General features: G+C 36.2%; 1 protein-coding gene across 1 annotated transcript in view; it reads left to right on the top strand.

The window, feature by feature from the left end:
• Nucleotides 1-353: 353 nt before the first annotated feature.
• MMS22L (MMS22 like, DNA repair protein) overlaps nt 354-19694 on the top strand; it is a 138411-nt gene continuing 119070 nt past the window's right edge. The window contains exons 1-9 of the mRNA XM_025382898.1: nt 354-542; nt 963-1202; nt 2127-2252; nt 4250-4299; nt 10076-10163; nt 10257-10434; nt 13171-13261; nt 15146-15276; nt 19353-19466. Coding sequence (XP_025238683.1) covers nt 1039-1202; nt 2127-2252; nt 4250-4299; nt 10076-10163; nt 10257-10434; nt 13171-13261; nt 15146-15276; nt 19353-19466 — 942 coding nt within the window. The 5' untranslated portion in view covers nt 354-542; nt 963-1038. The remainder of the gene's footprint in view (nt 543-962; nt 1203-2126; nt 2253-4249; nt 4300-10075; nt 10164-10256; nt 10435-13170; nt 13262-15145; nt 15277-19352; nt 19467-19694) is intronic.

Below are 19694 nucleotides of genomic sequence, written 5' to 3'. Positions count from 1 at the left end.
ACTGTAGGTGTGAACCAGGCACTCACTTCGCACTCACTGGAGTAAATCTCTTCCCTTTAGCCAGGGGATAAACCCGTAGTCCTTAAATCCTCCCCTCCTCCGCCTCAGCAGCAGTTCCGTTTTTTTTTTTTTACTAGGCCCCTCCTTCCAGTCGAACGCACCAATTAAAGGTACAAAAAAAAAAAAAAAAAAGTTTATCTGTACCTTGTCCCGGGTTGACTGACTCTCGCGAGAATTCGTGGAGCTCCGACTGTTTCCGCGCAGATATCGCGAGGCGATTGGTAGCCGGGGGAGGGCTGCGCCGTGGCCCCGCCTTTCCGGAGCGCGGGCGCGCGGTGGCGGGAATTTCGCTTGTTCGCGGTTTAGACCCCACAGATTCCTAGTGGTGGTATGGGTCACCGGAGGTAGATTTCGGGAGCTGGAAGTGTGAGCAGGTACGACAGGCACCTCGGGTAACCGACGCACCGGGTCCTTGCTGCAGCCGGGTGCCGGGATACTGGCTCCCGGCCTTCTCCGCCCAAGTGCTGCCGGGCATGGGCCTGGTGGGTCTCGCCTCCTCCTTGAAGGGTTGAGGTTGGCTCTAGGGACTGGTTTCCTGGTTTCCACCCGGAGCCGGGGAGGGAGCGTTCTCCACCTTGCTGCTAGGAAACGGGCGGAGAGTGGTTTAGAAACCTTGCGGAGGGCGAAGTTCTAGGCGAGCCCGGGACGCTCTGTTCTGCAGACATTTCTTTGCTTTTCACCTTGTCCTGGGCTGCACAGTCCGACCTAGTGGGCTGATTTTGAAGTCCCTGCCACAGCCAGTTGGTTGTGCATTTTGTCTTAAGTTCTGGCAGCCTTGAGGGGCGGAGCGGCAGGGGAGGATTAGGAATTTGGCTTCTGGATTTGTTCGTTTTTCCTTGCTGCTGGCGGACGTCCTGGGAACTTTCTGAAGTAACCCCCAGTCTCTCGGCCCCCACCTACAGGAATTTCTTCACACCTTCTCTTTGGAGCCCTTAATGATACGACGAACCCCAAACATTTCAGAACATGAAGTAAACAATGGAAAACTGTTCTGCCGCATCGACGTTCCTGACTGACAGTTTAGAGCTGGAGCTGGCCACAGAATGGTGCAAACCTCCTTACTTTTCTTGTGCTGTTGACAACAAAGGAGAAGGAAAACATTTTTCTGGAGAATCCTACCTCTGCAGCGGAGCCCTTAAGCGGTAGGTAAAGCTCAGAGACATTTTCCCTCATCTGATTATTCGCCAGTTTTTTAGGAATGTTAGTTATTTCAGCCCATTTAACTTGGGTGTTCACCAAATCATGTTTTATAAATCAGCTTAGTATATCATAAGGGTACAAATGATTATCAGTTCTGCTGCTGGCTTCTTGGTAAGGGCATATCTAAAGCATTTGGGGTATTAGGGAAAACTTCCTTGGTAACTGATGTTCCCTTACTGTAGGGAGCTGGGCGCTAATTTTTCTTTTACTTAAAGTGAATTCCTAACTATCTGAGCCTTTTGAAATGGTATTTCCTTCTAAAGGGTGTGATAATATTCTAGAGCTTTCCAGTAATTTTTAAGAAAGACAAACTTTTTTTTTATTGCCCCGTTCCTTTTAATTCTACCTAATTTTGCTTCGGGCAAGTACATACATATTACAGTAAAACTGCTGTTCTTGAAATATTTTGGTAATACCTGCTGAGGCAGTTTCAGTCAGGAAACTGTTTTTGTTGACTTTATAGTTGTACGTTGTGAGAGACCTTAAATAGAATACCCAACTTCATTAATTGGATACTGTTCTCCAGACAAGGCTCAGAGTAACTGTTAGCAGTTTCAACAATTAAATGTCCCCTCGGAGGATAAAATTCTACAACTGAAGACTACTGGTGAAGACAGGCAGAAATATGTGTTTTAGAACCCGTGTTGATTTTTCCTCTTAACTTACATTACACTTTAGTCGTACATTTTATCAATATAGAAGATTGACATTTTAATACAGTCTAGCTATTGTAATCTTGAATGTGTAAAGTACCAAGGCATTTTCTGACTTTTTATACATGTCATGTATAATATGGATTCAAATAATGTAAAGGTATGGTACTTAGTTTACTTTTTAATGGGATTAAAACATAATTTTCATTTCAGATTGATTTTGAATCTTGATCCTTTACCAACTAATTTTGAAGAAGACACCTTAGAAATATTTGGCATTCAGTGGGTTACTGAAACAGCATTAGTGAATTCATCTAGAGAGCTCTTTCATTTATTCAGGTATTTCTTCGTTTTAACTTTCTGTGAGTGTAGGTGTTGTTCACTTGTGTAAATTACATTGTTGGGTGGCTTCTAATACTGATACTGCAAAAGACCAGGAGAATTGTGCAGGTTGCTCACTTGATTATCTTACCAGTAATGGTAATCAAGCAGCAACACCTGATGAATAATGGTTTTAATGAGTTGTGTTTTATTTTCAGAATCTTTATTCTTTGCATTTGACTTCATGTATTGACAAATATTTAAGGCTTTGAACTATGATTTTGGAAGAAAATTAAAATACTTTTGTTGTTCAACAGCCATAGTGTTTCAGTGATCTTTAGAGTATGGTCTTTCCAAATAAATAGTTTAGATTGTGTAATAGAAATATTAATTCTCTATTTAGACAACATTAAAAATTTTTTTAATGAAAAAATTTAAGCATACACAAAATAATATAATGAACATCCATATACCCTCCTTCAGTTGCAGTAAACAACAATTTTTTATTACATTTCCTTCATATGTCTTGTCTCCTCTTCTTTTGATTCTTTTGACTTACTTGTAAGCAAATCCTAGGCATCATGTCATTTCACCCATAAATACTTGAGTATGAATTTCTTAAAAATATGGGCTTTTTAAAAATGATGAGGACGGCTAGGCACGGTGGCTCATGCTTGTAATCCCAGCACTTTGGGAGGCCGAGGCGGGCCGACCACGAGGTTGGGAGTTTGAGACCAGCCTGACCAACATGGTGAAACCGCTTCCCTACTAAAAATACAAAAATTACCTGGGCGTTGTGGTGCGCGCCTGTAGTCCCAGCTACTCGGGAGGCTGAGGCAGGAGAATTGTTGGAACCTGGGAGGCGAAGCCTGCGGTGATTCGAGATTGCCCCACTGCACTCCAGCCTGAGCGACAGAGCGAGACTCCGTCTCAAAAAAAAAAAAAAAAAAACCTCTATTAATAAAAATTAAAGTTCTTCATTATCACTTAAGACACAATTCATATTCAGATTTTAGGTAATTTTAAACAGGAGTCAGTTATTGAAACCAAATTATTTCAAAACACAGTAAAAATCTCTGTGATACATTTAAAGGAAAATGGAGAGGTGGAAGGAATCCTCCCACTATCATCCCATGATATCTTTTGAAGAGACTTAACTGTATCTATGCCATGTCATACATTTTATTGAGAGAACAGGCTGAGTGAGCGAGGCTTTAGGACATAGGTTATAAATGTGGGTTAATTTTTAAAGAGTTTGAAATCAACTAGGAAGAATAGCAAGAAATTACTATCAGGAATTAAGATGGAACATCATAAAACAGCATTCCCTGATAACTTTAGTCTACATTATTCCTTTTTTGGACTTCCATTGTTTAACTGTATGATACAGTTTAAAATTTTGTTATGTAACTGTTAACGTAGAATGTTTTATGTATCTTAAACTTCTTTTTTTTTTTTTTGTGAGACAGAGTCTCACACTGTCACCCAGGCTGGAGTGCAGTGGCGCTTCTTTGCCTCAGCTTCCCAAGTAGCTGGGATTACAGGGGCCCGCCACCACGCCCGGCTAATTTTTGTGTATTTTTAGTAGAGATAGGGTCTCACCATGCTGGCCAGGCTGGTCTTGAATTCCTGACCTCAGGTGATCCACCTACCTTGGCCTCCCAAAGTGCTAGGATTACAGGTGTGAGCCACTGCACCCTGTCTTAAACTGCTTAAAGATATACACAGTATCTTGCTGATGGTGAAGTCTGTGGTATTTGTAATAATTTTTGAAATATATGCAGCCTTTAATAGATACTTTTGGAAGGTCGGGCAAGGATGTATTTTATCTTTTCTTAAAGTTTTCATTACCTGAAGCTGATCCTTTAATTAACAGTCACAAGGTATTAATCATCATCCCCAAATAAAAAAGGTATTGAAGCTGTGTAATAGATTTGGAAACATTATCCATGTAATTGTTACATGCTTTATAAAGTGTTCTAAAATTAACTCTCACCTTACATTTTTAAAATTAGGCAACAACTGTACAACTTGGAAACCTTGTTACAGTCCAGTTGTGATTTTGGTAAGTTTAACGTGTGTTTAATGGCAAAAGAGAATGGTGCTGCATTATAGTGAGTTGCATATGGGTCCATGATGGTGTAATTGGGATATCATGATAATATGGAGGAAGCATTAGGCCAGAAGTTTATGAACTTAGTATGCAGAAAAAGTATGACTTTAAATTTTGTTGTACCTGAGATATATAGTATTTTCCCAAATCTGTAGATTTTAAAGGTAAAACCAACTTAAGGAAGCTAAACTTCTCTGAAGAAAATTAGTGCTTGTTTTGGAGGTAGGGAGTGGGATAGAGAACTTAAATAAGAACTAAAAAGTGTCAGACCTCATCCTCTCTTCTTGATTTTCTTTTCTGCTTTTTTGTTTGCTTTTGGTGTTTAATGGATTACTGATTTCTTTTTTTTTTTTCTTTTGATATGGAGTTCCGCTCTTTTGTCAAGGCTGGAGTGCAAGAGCGCGATCTCACCTCACTGCAACCTCTGCCACCCGAGTTCAAGTGATTCTCCTGCCTCAGCCTCCCAAGTAGCTGGGATTATAGGCACCCGCCACCACCCCCAGCTAATTTTTGCATTTTTAGTAGAGATGGGATTTTGCCATTTTGGCCAGGCTGATTTCAAACTCCTGACCTCAGGTGATCTGCCCGCCGTGGCCTCTTGAAGTGCTAGGATTACAGGCATGAGCCACAGTGTGTACAGTTAAGGTAGTAAAGGGAATTGAAGGTCAGTGTGTTTTAGCGCAGGCTGCTTCTCCTTTCTAGTAATTTTGGTGCAGTGCAGGGTTTAAAATTATGGCCTTGTCACCCTGGCTTCCAACTCTAGCTAATTGTGGGTCTTATGCCAAGTAATAGTTGTAACATTGTTGAGCATGTTAAGTGCTTAACACAATGTCTATCATTAGTGATGCCTAGCAACCAAAGACTACCTGGAACACTTTTGGTCAAACAGAAGTTTATTAGATTATGAAAAAAGGAGAAATATAGATTATGAGGAAAAGCTGGGGCTTGTCAGTAAGAGGGAGTAGGAAGGGACTTGTGATATGTTTGGGGCTCATTCTGGTAATTTTGGGTAGGGCTTAAGGGGGATAAGGCTATTTTCTGGATTGGATGTTAATTAGCAGGGGCAATTTGAAGAGTGGGTATTTTAATTTTTATCTAGGAGGTGAGACAAAGGGAGGGTCCTAATTAGTAAAGAAGTATTGTCCTGGTCACTGGAAGAGGGAGGATGTGTTTTTTTTTTTTCTTTTTTTTTCTTTTTTTTTGTGTGTGTTTTGTTTGGGGTGTATGTGATTGCATAGTGCCATGTTTTGTATTCAGACATGGTTACAGAGGTTTTGTTTTTGTCTTGTTTCACTATAATAATGGAGTGGCCCTGTATCATTATTGTTATTTATTATTATTTTTTTTTGAGATGGAGTCTTACTCTGTCACCCAGGCTGGAGTGCAGTGGCATGATTTTGGCCCACTGCCACCTCCGGTTCAAGCAATTCTCCCGCCTCAGCCTCCTGAGTGCTAGGATTACAGGTGCATGCCACCACACCTGGATAATTTTTGTATTTTTAGTAGAGATGGGGTTTCACCATGTTGGTCAGGCTGGTCTCGAACTCCTGACCTTGTGATCCGCCTGCCTCGGCCTCCCAAAGTGCTGGAATTACAGGTGTGAGCCACCACGTCAGGACTATTTTTGTTTTACAAAAATCGTTTATTTTCAGTAGGGAATACCATGGCCTACCTGTTAGCTATCAGCTTTTAGGCTGTTTTATATGTTTTGTTTTTTTAGCATGTTATGTGATTTGTAAATGTTAAGTATTATTGTTTCATTATCATCTGATGAGTTCCTGGTTCATGCTGGGTACTGTGCAAGGTACTGATGAATCAAAGAGGAAAAATATGCTGCTGATGAGTTTGCAGTTGTGTAGACAGTAAGACATGCAAAGACATGCAAGCATACGTCAGCTTGGTAAATGAAGAAGTACTGTGATAAAGGAATGTACAAGCTGCTGTGGGAGCCAAGGGCTTTGTCTCTGTCTGTGAGCTCATCACTAAATGATGCCAGATCTGGGTCTTCACAGATGGGAAGGAATTAGCTAGGCAAAAGATTCGGGAAAAGGTCTTTGGACAGGAAGAATTCCAGGCAGGAAAAAAGAAAAAAACCTATAAACAAAGACGTGATGTGTGTAAAAACATAAAAGTTTAGAGAGCATGGAGTAAATATTAATTACATATGGTTGGATCAGAATGTGTGTGAGTGATGAATTTGGAAGAGGTGAAAGCAGAGTTGGCTTTGTAAACCATGACAAAGAGTCTGATTTTTATTTTGGAACTCCTGGGGAACCACTAAAAGATTGTAGTGGAAAGAACCAGAATACCTTTACATAGAATGACTTAAGTAAATTGGGTTCATAGAAGGCATTTATTATGATAGATTATTATTATTACACTTATTAACCTGAAACCACTGCAGTGGACTATTTGTTAAGATGGTTGTTACACTGACATTTTGGCTGTTTTTGTTGCTTAAAAAAGCTTTTAATGATAGATTTTGGACACAAGTTAGTAGTGTTAAATATTATCTATACATGAACTTGTTCCTGCCATGTAGCTGTGTTCGTTAACTTGTGTAGGTACCCTTGGCCCTCAGCCGTCCCAAGAAGTCCTTATGTAGGGTTACTTAGTTACTTACTGCCAGATGAGTATAGTTCTTGTTCTAATCATTATGCTTCCAGGGTTAATTTCCAGTTGAGGCAGAATAACATACATAATAACGTATGTTTTGCTGATAGCTGTTTTTTTTCCCCTCTTTCTCTCTGTCTCGAGACAGGGTCTCACTCTGTCGCCCAGGCTGGAGTGCAGTGGCGTGATCATGACTCATTGCAGCCTTGACCTCCCGGGCTCAAGCAGATCCTCCCATCTCAGCTTCCCAAGTAGCTGAGACTACAGGCTCACACCACTATGCCTGGCTAATTTTTTAATTTTTTGTAGAGATAGGGTCTCACTACGTTGCCAAGACTGGTCTCAAACTTCTGGGCTCAAGTGACCCTCCCGCCCTGGCCTCCCAAAGTGCTAGCATTGTAGATATCAGCCACCACACTCAGCCAAGGGCTATTCTTAAATATGGTTGTTGGTGTTACCCTGTCTCAGCTATTGTGTTTGTTTTTGTCTCTAGACATTCCTTACGGATTTTTTTAAATGTCTTCCATTTCTGACTGCATGCTTGTTTTCATCCATCTTGAATATATGGAGTGTATATTATAACCAATGTTTTTTACCTTGTTGCTGCTACTAATAATTCTTTTTTTTTTTTTTTTTTTTGAGGTGGAATCTCGGTCTGTCACCAGGCTGGAGTGCAGTGGTGCCATCTCAGCTTACTGCAACCTCTGACTCCCTGGTTCAAGTGATTTTCCTGCCTCAGCCTCCCGAGTAGCTGGGATTACAGGCACATACCACCACACCCAGCTGATTTTTGTATTTTTAGTAGAAACGGGGTTTCATCATGTTGTCCAGGATGATCTTGGTCTCCTGACCTCATGATTCACCTGCCTCAGCCTCCCAAAGTGCTGGGATTACAGGTGTGAGCCACCACTCCCAGCCAATAATTATTTTATCACTGTCATTTCTGAAACTGTTTGTATTTATAAGTTTTTCTCCTGGTTCTGTGATATATTTTTCTGCTTCTTTGAATATGTAGTAATGTTTCGTTGTGAGATGAACATTATGGGTTTCACATTGTTGCTTTCTGGATTTTTTTTATTCCTTAAACTAGATGTTGAATTTTGTTCTGGCTCGCTATTGTGTAGTTGTAGTCCAGTGGCTCTTTTTGGGGCTTGCTTTAAATTTTGGTAGGACTTTTAAAAAGCAGGCTTTAATGTTAATTTAGCCTAGTAAATTAGCCTAGTAAGGCTTTTGAGAATTATTTCTTATGCCTAGTCTATTATGAGATTTTTTTTTCATGCTTGCTGGTGAGAACTTGAACTATTCCCTGGCTTGTGTACTCTTTATAGGGAATTGTTTTCTGGTGTTTTTCCCTGGCCTTGGGTAATATTTTTCATGCTTGAACAGATCAGTACTTAGTCAAATCTCAGAGGGACCCTTCTGTACCCTTCCAGAACTCTATTTTGTATAGCTTATTTCTTCTTGGGTACTTTTGCCCTGCAAATTTGGACTTCCTGAAACTTGGATCCCATATCTCCTCATCTCAGAGAGTGAGTTGGGCTGTATTTGGGTTCTCTTCCTCATATTGCAGCCTGGAGACTGTCTCTAGGTGGGGAGCTGGTGCAGTTGTAGGGCTCAGTTTCTCTCTGGGAGAGCAAAATCTTATATTGTCTTGTGTCCAGAGCCTGAAAACGTGCTTGATGTAATTTTTATGGTTTTCAGTTTTACAGTGGGAGATGGAGCAATCTGATTGTTTTACTCCATCTTGCCTGGATGCAGATGTTCATTGCAGTTATTTTTAAGAGAGTGCTGCCTTTATGGGCTGGGAATTATGAAAATTGGGATGATACAACTTTTTATGGGTGAAATACAGCCATAGAAATGCAGCTTAATATGGAGGTATTTACACAACTACTTCACACTTATGCTTCTGCTCTGCCAAAGTAGTGGCCATGATTGTTCATTTGAATTAAACTTCAGTTTTATGTTTAGTATGGGTGTAAATTTGTAGCCTATAATTCTCATCATGTTTTCTTTGCTTTTGTTTACTAGATTGTCTCTTACTCATTCTCTCTATAATGATTATCAGTGTTTTGCCCATGGTAACTACCTAGATAATTATTGCTGATATAAATGCTGAAGTAAGTGAGGGAAAGCTGACATGGAGTGAGGTTGGCAGAAAGACAGCAACTGTTAAAAGGTCATTCAGAACTTTATAAATTATTATTAGGAGTTTTTATTTTATTCTAAATATAGTAGGTATTCTTTCAAGAGTTTTGACTTGGGAACAAGATAAATTGATACACACTTTAAGCAGATTTTTTACTTGGTGTATAGGGGGACAAAAGAGAGCATGGAAAGACCTGTGAAGAGTGCTATTGTGGTGTTTAAGTGCTTATAGGGGAAAGGGATATTTTCAATGTATATTTGGTTATAAACTTAATAGGACTCTGAAAGATTAGATATGAGGTTAAAGGAAATGGAAGAATCAAGAACTACATAGGCTACTGGTGACACCACTTAATGAAATGCTGAAAACAAGGGCAGCATGAACAGGTTTTGAAAGAAATCAAAGGATGTATTATTTGCACTGTCTGAGCAATCCAAGTATAGGTGTTAGGCAGTTTAACATGCAAGGTCTGGAGTGCAAAGGAGAGATGTGGGTTGTAGATAACCCCTTTAGAGTCATTACCATTTATTAATAAAGGAACTGATGATATCATGCATATGGGAAGAGATATACAGAGAGTAGAGAATTCAGGACTGAGTCCTGAAGAGGCCATATTAATAATAGAATTGAGGAGGAGGAGTCAATAAAAGATGGGTAGGACAAAGGACACATGAGGAAGAAAGAAGACCGTCATTATGTGGCACCATGAAGCCAGGTATAGCTAGTGCTACTGTGGGAGCAAGTTACTTGAGGGTAGGCATTGTCCGTTAGATTGGGCAATGTGGGTTTGATTGGTGACTTTAATAAGAGCATTTTTTGAGGAGTAGTGGGGAGCAAAAACCATATGAGAATGTTTAACATAAAATGTTACAAGATAGAGAATTGCTGCTGGTATGGCTTACAACATTTTTTGTCACTGCCCATGATAATTATTTGAATTATCAACATTGTCTATTTTGGTTTCAGGGAAGGTATCAACTCTGCACTGCAAAGCAGACAATATCAGACAGCAGTGTGTACTATTTCTCCATTATGTTAAAGTTTTCATCTTCAGGTAGGATATCAGATGAGTATTTTGATCACTGCATGAATTTCTGTGTGTATTCATATAGACTCTGATTGTTTATTTTATCTAATTATTTTTTAGGTATCTGAAAGTACACAATGCTGAGAGTCATGTTCCTGTCCATCCTTATGAGGCTTTGGAGGCTCAACTTCCCTCACTGTTGATTGATGAGCTTCATGGATTACTCTTGTATATTGGACACCTATCTGAACTTCCCAGTATTAATATAGGAGCATTTGTAAATCAAAACCAGATTAAGGTTTGACTTGTTTCATTTAATTTTTAAATTATCAGCTTTTTCTCCCCACAAGGAATATTCATTCAAGAAGGAGAGAAATTAGTCAAAATTACAGCTCTGCAACCTGACTGCCTGTGTTGAAATTCTTGCCCCCCATCCTCCTTCTATTAATTATGTGCTCTTGGGCAAATGACATCTCTTGCCTCAGCCTCCCCATCTGTTTAATTCTTATAACTTACTAGAATCATTGGGAGAATTAAATAAATTAATATACATGAAGTTATTAAAACATAATATTCATTGAATCAGTAGCTATTCTCTTGATTTATGACAGTGTAAATGTCTGAAGATTTTAAAGCAAATGAAATAATCTTTGTTTTCTAAAATTTTTATCATATATTGCAGTAAGATTCAAGATCAGCTTATTAAAAAAAACTTCCAAGACCACATCATTGTGTGTATTCTGATTTTTGAGGCCTTTTTGGAAAGTGATTAAGATTGTTTTGACTCTGCCCTTTTTTTCCTTCCTGTGATAATCATTCCTTCTGAAGTTTGGTTTTTAAAAATTTATATTGTTACCATGCCTAGCTTATAGATAAGTAATAGATTCTCCCTATGAAAATGGGAGCTTGTATGAATAACAAATTATGGTAATTCACAGTGAGATTCCCTGAAGTCTCAACCCCTTTCATTATATTTGACTTTACCATTTTGAATAATATTTACTCTTTATGAACATATCTTTGTTAAAATATAAAAACAGCTGAGCATGGTAGCTCATGCCTGTAATCCCAACACTTTGGGTGGCTGAGGCAGGAGGAGTGCTTGAATCCAGGATTTGAGACCAGCTTGGGCAACATAGCGAGACCCCATCTCTACAAAAAATTAAAAAGTTAGCCCAGGGTGGTGGCACATACCTTGTAGTCCTAGCTACTCAGGAGGTTGAGGTGGGAGGATCAGTTGAACTCAGGAGGTCGAGGCTGTGGTGAGACATGACTGCACCACTGCATTCCAGCCTGGATGACAGAGCAAGACCCTATTTCAATAAATAAAATAAATAGAATTAAATGTTTACATGTTTCTGTGAAATGTAGCAGAAGCAAGTTGGCTTTTTTATCAGAGATCAATATATGTAATAATAAAAGCAAATAAAGTTCTAACTGAATTTACAAGTTAGTATATCTAATCCATAGAAAACAAATAGGTAATTGCTTTTAATTATGTCATTTAATAAAAAGATTCATGAGTAGATTGTTGAAGGAGGGATGTTTTCCTTTTTAGTCTCTGTAAATTGGACTGGTTTTTATTTTCTAGTTATCCATCAAATACGTAAGAAATAAAAATGAATAATTTATATAGCAGCAGAAATAAAATTTGTGCACTAGGGTCCTCAAACTAGGTATTACCTTTCATAGGCTTTTTAATTAGGCAGACTTGAAAAGATAGGTTATTTGAAGCTCAGAAGACTAAAGTTTTAAAGCAGGGGAACTTTATAGTCTTCAAAAAATAAAATATCACACACTAAAATACTGTTCTTTTCTGAAACAAAAACATAATAGAAAGCATCTTTCAAGACTATGTTTATATATTTGTTATAACAATCTTGTATAGGAAATGTTTTGTTTTCATTGGTATTTCCAGTTGAGCTTCTTTTATTATTTTTTAGGAACTCTAGATATATATTAGTTATTGGGAATTATGTATTGCAAATATTTTATTTACTTTTTCATTAAGTAAGCTGACTTTCTAGGTAGATTTGAATTTTTTAGATAGTTACATTTTTCCATTTTTTGTTTTATCTATGCTGTTAAAATATTTTGATTGTTGCTTTTATCTTTAATTCGTGTTATTTTTAAGTATGCACTGAGGTGAGAAGTCTAACTGTAGTTTCTTGCAAATGCATAAGTTAAAACTCTTATTTTTTATTGAATGACCCATACTTTTCCCATTGATTTGAGATGCCACATAAATTCATTTCTGTCTTCTCTGTTCTTGCTCTTTGTTATCTATTTCTGTCCCAATACGGTTTTGTCAGTGTAGCATTTTATTTTGTTTGTATACCTAATAACGCAGGTCTGCTCTTCATCATTCTATTTGTTTTAATGGAACATGTTACGTCATTTTTTTTTTTTATAGTATTTATTTTTATAGTGATGCTAAATTCTGACAGGAGGAAGGTTAGTGATAACCCAGTATAACACAGTACTTGAAAGTGCTGGGTTTTGACTCAGATAGAATTGAGTTTGAATCCTAATACATGAATTGAGAGAGAAATTTTTTCACCTCTTTTTACTTCTGTTCCTTAATGAGATGACAGTAATGTCTACATGACAGTCTAAAGTTCTTTTGTTAAAATATTTTATAGGAGTTCCTAGGTACTCATACATTAAAAAAAATTTCCTAGCTAAATTCTAAAACAAAATTGTGAAAACACGTGTTTAAAAAAATTCTTTTACTGCCTTGCAGCTATAGTAGAATCAGAGGTTGGCTGGAAGGTACCTTTACTATACAAGTCTATTCAGCAGCCCCAAAGTGGGTTTGTCTTAAACCAACAGATGAAAATATTTACTGCTTTCAAAGATCTTCAGTGAAGGAATCCTCTAATGAACAAGACAGAGGTTTTCCCTGAGCTTTTGAATAGTGGTAGGTTAATTGGGTCTTTATCCTTGTGTTTATGGAGGAATATTGTGACATGCTATGAAACACCTAGTAAAATATTAATGAATTCTCAATCACAGTTGATAATGTCATCCACAGCTTTTTCCACCATCATGGCATTTATTACATCTCCACTTGGATATACATTGGCTGGTGCTAGAAATTCTTTACATGCTGGGTGAAAAATTGAGTAAGTTTATGGATTTATGATTTATATTCTTTTTAAAAGCTTTTATTGCTTTTTAAAATTACGTAAGTAATAAGTGCCTTCTGATATTTAAAAAAAATCAAATAGTAAACAAAGTAAGAAGTAAAAGTTTTACTCCTTTTTTTCCAGAGGTAACTACTGGGAACAGCTTGATTTATCTTTCCATATTTACATTCTATTTGTTAGTATACATATTTACATTCTATCTGTTAGTATATATATAAAAACTCATAGGTAAAATTTTGTTTTTGTTTTTAACCACAGATATGATCATACTGTTCAGTGTGATCTTTCATTTATCACTGTTTTAGCGATCTGTTTATGTTAGTACCTATAGTTCTACTTTATCCATTTAAAGGCTGCATGTTATGGTTCTACTATATTTAGCCATGTCTATTTTTAAACATTGAAGTTACTTTCATTTTTTGATTTTACACATCATTTTTCACTGAACACCCTTGTGTATAGATATATATCTTTAATCTGTGTACAAGTTAATTCTGTAAAATATTCATAGAAGTAGAGTGGCACATTGTAGTTTTAATATGTATATGCTGCTGTTTTGCTGAATAGTAAGTCCTACTGATCTATAGACATTAACTGTAGTGTGATTTTACTTCATACTCTTGCCAGTAGTTGATGTTATCAATTATATTTTATTTTTTGCCAACTAATATGTGAAAAATCAAATGAAATTTTTTTGATCTTGCAATTTCTTGGTTACGAGTGAAGTTGAACATCTTTACAGTTTATTGTCTGTATTTGCTTTATTAATTACTCATTATATTTTGCAAATTTTCCTTTTTTTAGTAGGAGTTTATTTATATTATGGATAAATATCCTTTATCCTTATGGATACGTTGCCCATTTATTTCTTGATCTTGCTCTTTGACATTTTTAGGTTCCATTGGCAACCTGTCACTTAGGTTGTAAAGATGTCTATTACTCCTACACCTGCTTTTCAGTTAATAAATAAATACATATGTCTATATATGTATATACCTACATATATTCATACACAGAAACATACAAAGATGTACATCAGTATATAATTTCCTCTCGTGGACTCTGTATTTCACATTAGTATATTCTTAGAGTAATACTTAAGTGGAGTTATTCTGATAGGTATAAATTTTGGTTATCTTTTACCTTGGTTTGCCCTATTTTATGCCACAAAACCATTGCATGGGGTCAGTTTATCAGTATTTGTTAAAAGAATAATGTTTTAAAGGCTTTGTTGATTAGAAATGTGGATGCAGATTTTATGTTGTTCTCTCTCTTTTTTTAAAGTTGTGTTGCATTAATACTTTTCAAAGATAGACTTATTAGGAAAAGAGAAGTTTATTAGATGTTACTTGGAAGAATTAGAAACTTTTGGGCCGGGCGAGGTGGCTCACGCCTCTAATTCCAGCACTTTGGGAGGCCGAGGTGGGTGGATCACGAGGTCAGGAGATCAAGACCATTCTGGCTAACACGGTGAAACCCGGTCTCTACTAAAAATACAAAAGCAAAATTAGCCATGCGTGGTGGCGGGCGCCTGTAGTCCCAGCTGCTTGGGAGGCTGAGGCGGGAGAATGGCATGAACCTGGGAGGCGGAGCTTGCAGTTAGCTGAGATCGTGCCACTGCACTCCAGCCTGGGCGACAGAGTGAGACCCCATCTCAAAAAAAAAAAAAAAAGAAACTTTTGAAGATAATGTTTATCAGTGCTCATATGAGAAGGTTGTTCTCAAATTCACGTTTTATTTGCAAAAAAAAATTAAAAACTGTATGTTTTAGTTTTGTTATAATTTAAAGACGTACAGTCACTTTTTCCTTTATGATTTAGTAAAATCTGTATTTTAAAACTATTTTTATTACATTTTCAGAACAAGTTGTATATGGTCATCAGTTTATGAATCTGGCAAGTGACAGTTTAACCAATGTCAGCCTGTTTGAAGAACATTGTGAAACTCTGCTTTGTGATTTAATAAGCCTGTCACTCAACAGGTATGACAAGGTAATGCTTTAAGAGTTTGTTTGTGTTTTTGAGACTTAAAGACAATATTCAGTCCTTAATACGTGTCGTTTAATCTGTAATAATTTAATCTAAAATGGTTTATATGTTCTAATTTTATATTTTGTTGCTATTATCTGGGACCTGAAAGGGAAAACAATTTTTGTTTAAACATCTAAAACAGGCTGGAGTTGGTATTTTAGAGCTTTTCTTTTTCTTTCTTTCTTTTTTTTTTAAGAAAAACAGCCTTTTCTATTTTGACAAAAATAAATAAATGATGTTTACTGAAATCATTGGAAGCCTAATTTCTATCCAAATAGTAGAGGCCAGCTCTTTAATAATGTATTGTATTGCTGTAATGTAATAATAAAATAAATGCTTACTTAAAGTTACTTGACACGTTTTAAGAGAGGATTTTCTTGCTTGTTTTCATAAAAGGTCTCGAATCATGGGTGAAATTATGTGTTTTTATTAAATTGTGTGTATCATAGAGCGTTTAATGGAGGTAGTGATTTAAAGGTGCTACAGAGCATGTTCATTTTTAAGTAGTAGAAATGTTTAGAGTATTATCTGTTATTTTAGATTACAAGCATGAAGACTATTTTTGGGAAATCAAGATTTAGGGAAAAGGAGTTTTATAATTTTTCAAAATTTAGATTTTTTATGCATTATCAATATTTTTACAATGTAGTGTGTATGTGTATTAGTGGATTAACCAGATATGATAGAATGATAACTTTTAAATATTTATTTTTGATGATTGACAAAATTATACATATTTATCGTACACATCATGTTTTGATATGTGTATACATTGTAGAATGACTAAATATAGCCAATTAGCATATATGTTATCTCACATTCTTATTTATTTGTGTGAGAACACTTAAAATCTATACTTTTAGTGATTTTCAAGAATATAATATAGTACATTGTTTTTAACTATAGTCATCATGTTGAGCTTATTCCTCTTATATCTAACTGAAATTTTGTATGCTTTGATCAACATCTACCTCGCCTCCCTCCTAATCCTCCTCACAGCCCTTGGTAAGGATCATTCTACTCTGCTTCTATGAGTTCAGCTTTTTTAGATTCCACATATAGGTGAGATTGTGTGTTATTTGTCTTTCTGTGCCTGGCTTATTTCACTTAATATAATGTCCTCCGTGTTCATCTATATTGTTACAGATGACAGTATTTCCTTCTTCTCAAGGCTGAATAGTAGGGTCATGCACTGTGTAACAAAGTTTTAGTCAGTGACAGACCACATATACAAGGTGGCTATACCACATAGCCTAGGTGTGCAGTAGTAGTCTGAAAAAGTTTTAAGTACAATAAATCATGTTAGCCTAAAGACGCACTTCTCAGAACATGTCCTGCTGTTAAGTGACATGTGACTGTATTCCATTGTGTATATAAACCAGATTTTCTTTATGCATTCATCTATTGATGGGCAATTTGGCTGATTCCATGTCTTGGCTCTTGTAAATAATGCTGCAGTGAACATGGGAATGCAGATATCTCTTGAACATACTAATTTCATTTTCTTTGCAAATATACCTAGTAGGATTGCTGGATCATGTGGTAGTTCTGTTTTTAATTTTGTGAGGAACTTGCATACTGTATTATATGATGACTGTACCAATTTACATTCTCACCACACTGTGCAAGGGTTTTCTTGTCACCACTTCCTCTCTGGCACTTGTTACCTTTGTCTTTTTGGTAGTAGCCATTATAACAAGTTTGAGGTGATGTCTCATCAAGTTTTAATTTGCATTTCCATAATGAGTAGTGATGTTGAGCATTTTTCATATACTGCTTCGCCATTTGTATGTCTTCTTTTAAGAAATGTCAACCAGGCGCGGTGGCTCATGCCTGTAATCCCAGCACTTTGGGAGGCTGAGGCAGGCAGATCAGGAGGTCAGGAGATCGAGACCATCCTGATTAACACGGTGAAACCCTGTCTCTACTAAAAATAGGAAAAATTAGCTGGACATAGTGGCACGTGCCTGTAATCCCAGCTACTTAGGAGGCTGAGGCAGGAGAATTGCTTGAATCCAGGAGGCGCAGGTTGCAGTGAGCTGATATTGTGCCACTGCACTCCAGTTTGGCGACAGAACAAGACTCGGTCTCAAAAAAGAGTATGTCTATTTATATTTTTTGCCGATTTTGCAATTGGATTGTTTTCTTGCTATTGAGTTGTTTGGGTTCCTTATATATTTAAGATACTAATCCCTTATCAGATGTAGTTTTGCAAATATTTTCTTCCATTCTCGAGATTTTCCCTTCATTCCATTGATTTTTTTTTTCCTTTGCTATGCAAGTATTTTCTTTTTATTTTGACATAATCCCATTTGTCTGTTCATTTCCGTGGCCTGTGCTTTTGGGGTCATATCCAAGAAATCATTTACCAGACCATTGTCATATAGCTTTTCTCCTATGTTTTCTTCTAGTATTATAGTTTCAGGTCTTATATTTAAGTCTTTATTTTGAGTCGATTTTTCTGTATGGTGTGAAACAGGGGCCTAAATTCATTCTGTGTGTGGATATCCAGTTGTCCCAACCTGTTTATTGAAGAAGCTGTCCTTTCCCCATGTTATGCTCTTTTCATCATTGTCAAAAATCAGTTGTTCTATTTTGTTCTGTGTCTGTTTGTATGCTAGCAGCACACTGTTTTGATTACTATAGCTTTGTAGTATATTTTGAAGTCAGGTAGTGTCATGCCTCGAGGTTTGTTATTTTTGCTAGAGATTACTTGGTCTATTCAGGACCTTTTGTGATTTCCTACCAATTTTAGGATTGTTTTTTCTATTTCTGTAAAAAAGTGTCATTAAATATTTTGGTAGGGATTTCATTGAATCCGTAGGTCACTTTGGGTAGTATGAACATTTTAATAATATTTCTTCCAATCCATGACCACAAGATATTTTTTCTGCTTATATGGGTTGTATTCCATTTCTTTCATCAGTGTTTTATATTTTTCAGTGTATAGGCCTTTTGCTCTTAGGTTAAATTTTTCCCTAAGTATTTTTGTTTTTGTGGGTATATACTATATATGGGATTGTTTTATTGATTTCTTTTTTGGGTAGTTTGTTGTTATTGTATAGAAATGCTATGGTATTTTGTATGTTGATTTTTGTATCCTGCAACTTTACTGCATTTATTTATTTGAATAATTTTTGATGATGTCTTTAGAGGTTTCTATATATAAGATCATGTTATCTACAAACAGCAACAATTTTAACTTATTTCTTTCTGTTTAGATGCCTTTTATTTCTTTTGCTTAATTGCTGTGGCTAGGATTTCTATTAATATCCTAATACTATTTTTTTACTTTGTATTAGGTTAGAAATGTGTGCATAGCTTATGTAAAATATTGCATATATTATGAATTTAAGAAGCCTAGCTATATTTGCAAATATAGTGTACATTCTGTGCATTATCTAGGGCTGTTGAGGATTTTTTTGTTAAAAAACGGTAAGTAATTTAGAAATTACTTAATCATTATAAATCTCTAATAACTATTTATTGTCTTGCAGAATTTTTACTGTGTTTACAGTGAATCAGAATTTATTTTCTAATCTTTTAATTAGAAGTCTTTTGTTGTTGTAGATGACTCAGAGCAAAATAAGCAAACTGGCCCTGAGGTATAATCTAGCCCATTACCTATTTCTGTAAATGTAGTTTTGCTGGGATATAACCTGGTCCATTTCTCTTACTGATTATCTGTGGCTGTTGTACCGAAATGGCAGAGTTCAGTAGTTGTGACAGAGACTGTATTGCCAACAGACTCTTAAAAATGTCCTATCTAGCCCTTTATAGAAAAAGTTTGCTGACCACGGGACTAGATGATTAAAAGTTTTTTTTTTAAGTTGAAATCAAATTAATCTGTACTTTTTGTTTTAAAATGGAAATTTATCTCAAAAATTAAATGAAATTGCACATTTTCAATAATTTTATCTAATTGAGAATAAATTCTTAGTCATCTAAATCATTCTTTTAAAAGTATTTGAAAGATATATGGCATTTAAAATTCTGCTGCTGTCTTATAAATAACACATTTTGGTTATTTTCTATAGGTGAGGCCTTCTGAATCATTAATGAGTGACCAGTGTCCATGTTTATGCATTAAAGAATTATGGGTTCTACTTATTCATCTTCTAGACCACAGAAGTAAATGGTCTGTCTCAGAAGTAAGTTGGAAAATTGATATGTTAGTTATTGTTACTAACCTTTATATTGATTTAATCCAATGGTTTTGACTGAGAAAATCTTAGCTTCCTTTTTTATAATAAGGCAATGATAACCACCAAATAGAGCAATAACTGAGTGCTGAATATCTACTTTATTTTTAACCCTAATTATTTTTAGCCCCAAGTTAGTAATATGAAAAATCTAAGAGCAGTACAAGGTTCAACTCT

The sequence above is a fragment of the Theropithecus gelada genome, chromosome 4 (genome assembly GCF_003255815.1).
Source record: "Theropithecus gelada isolate Dixy chromosome 4, Tgel_1.0, whole genome shotgun sequence".
NCBI classification, from domain to species: Eukaryota; Metazoa; Chordata; class Mammalia; order Primates; family Cercopithecidae; genus Theropithecus; species Theropithecus gelada.
The sequence above is the reverse complement of the archived record's forward strand: the minus strand, read 5'-3'. Positions and strand labels throughout refer to the sequence as shown.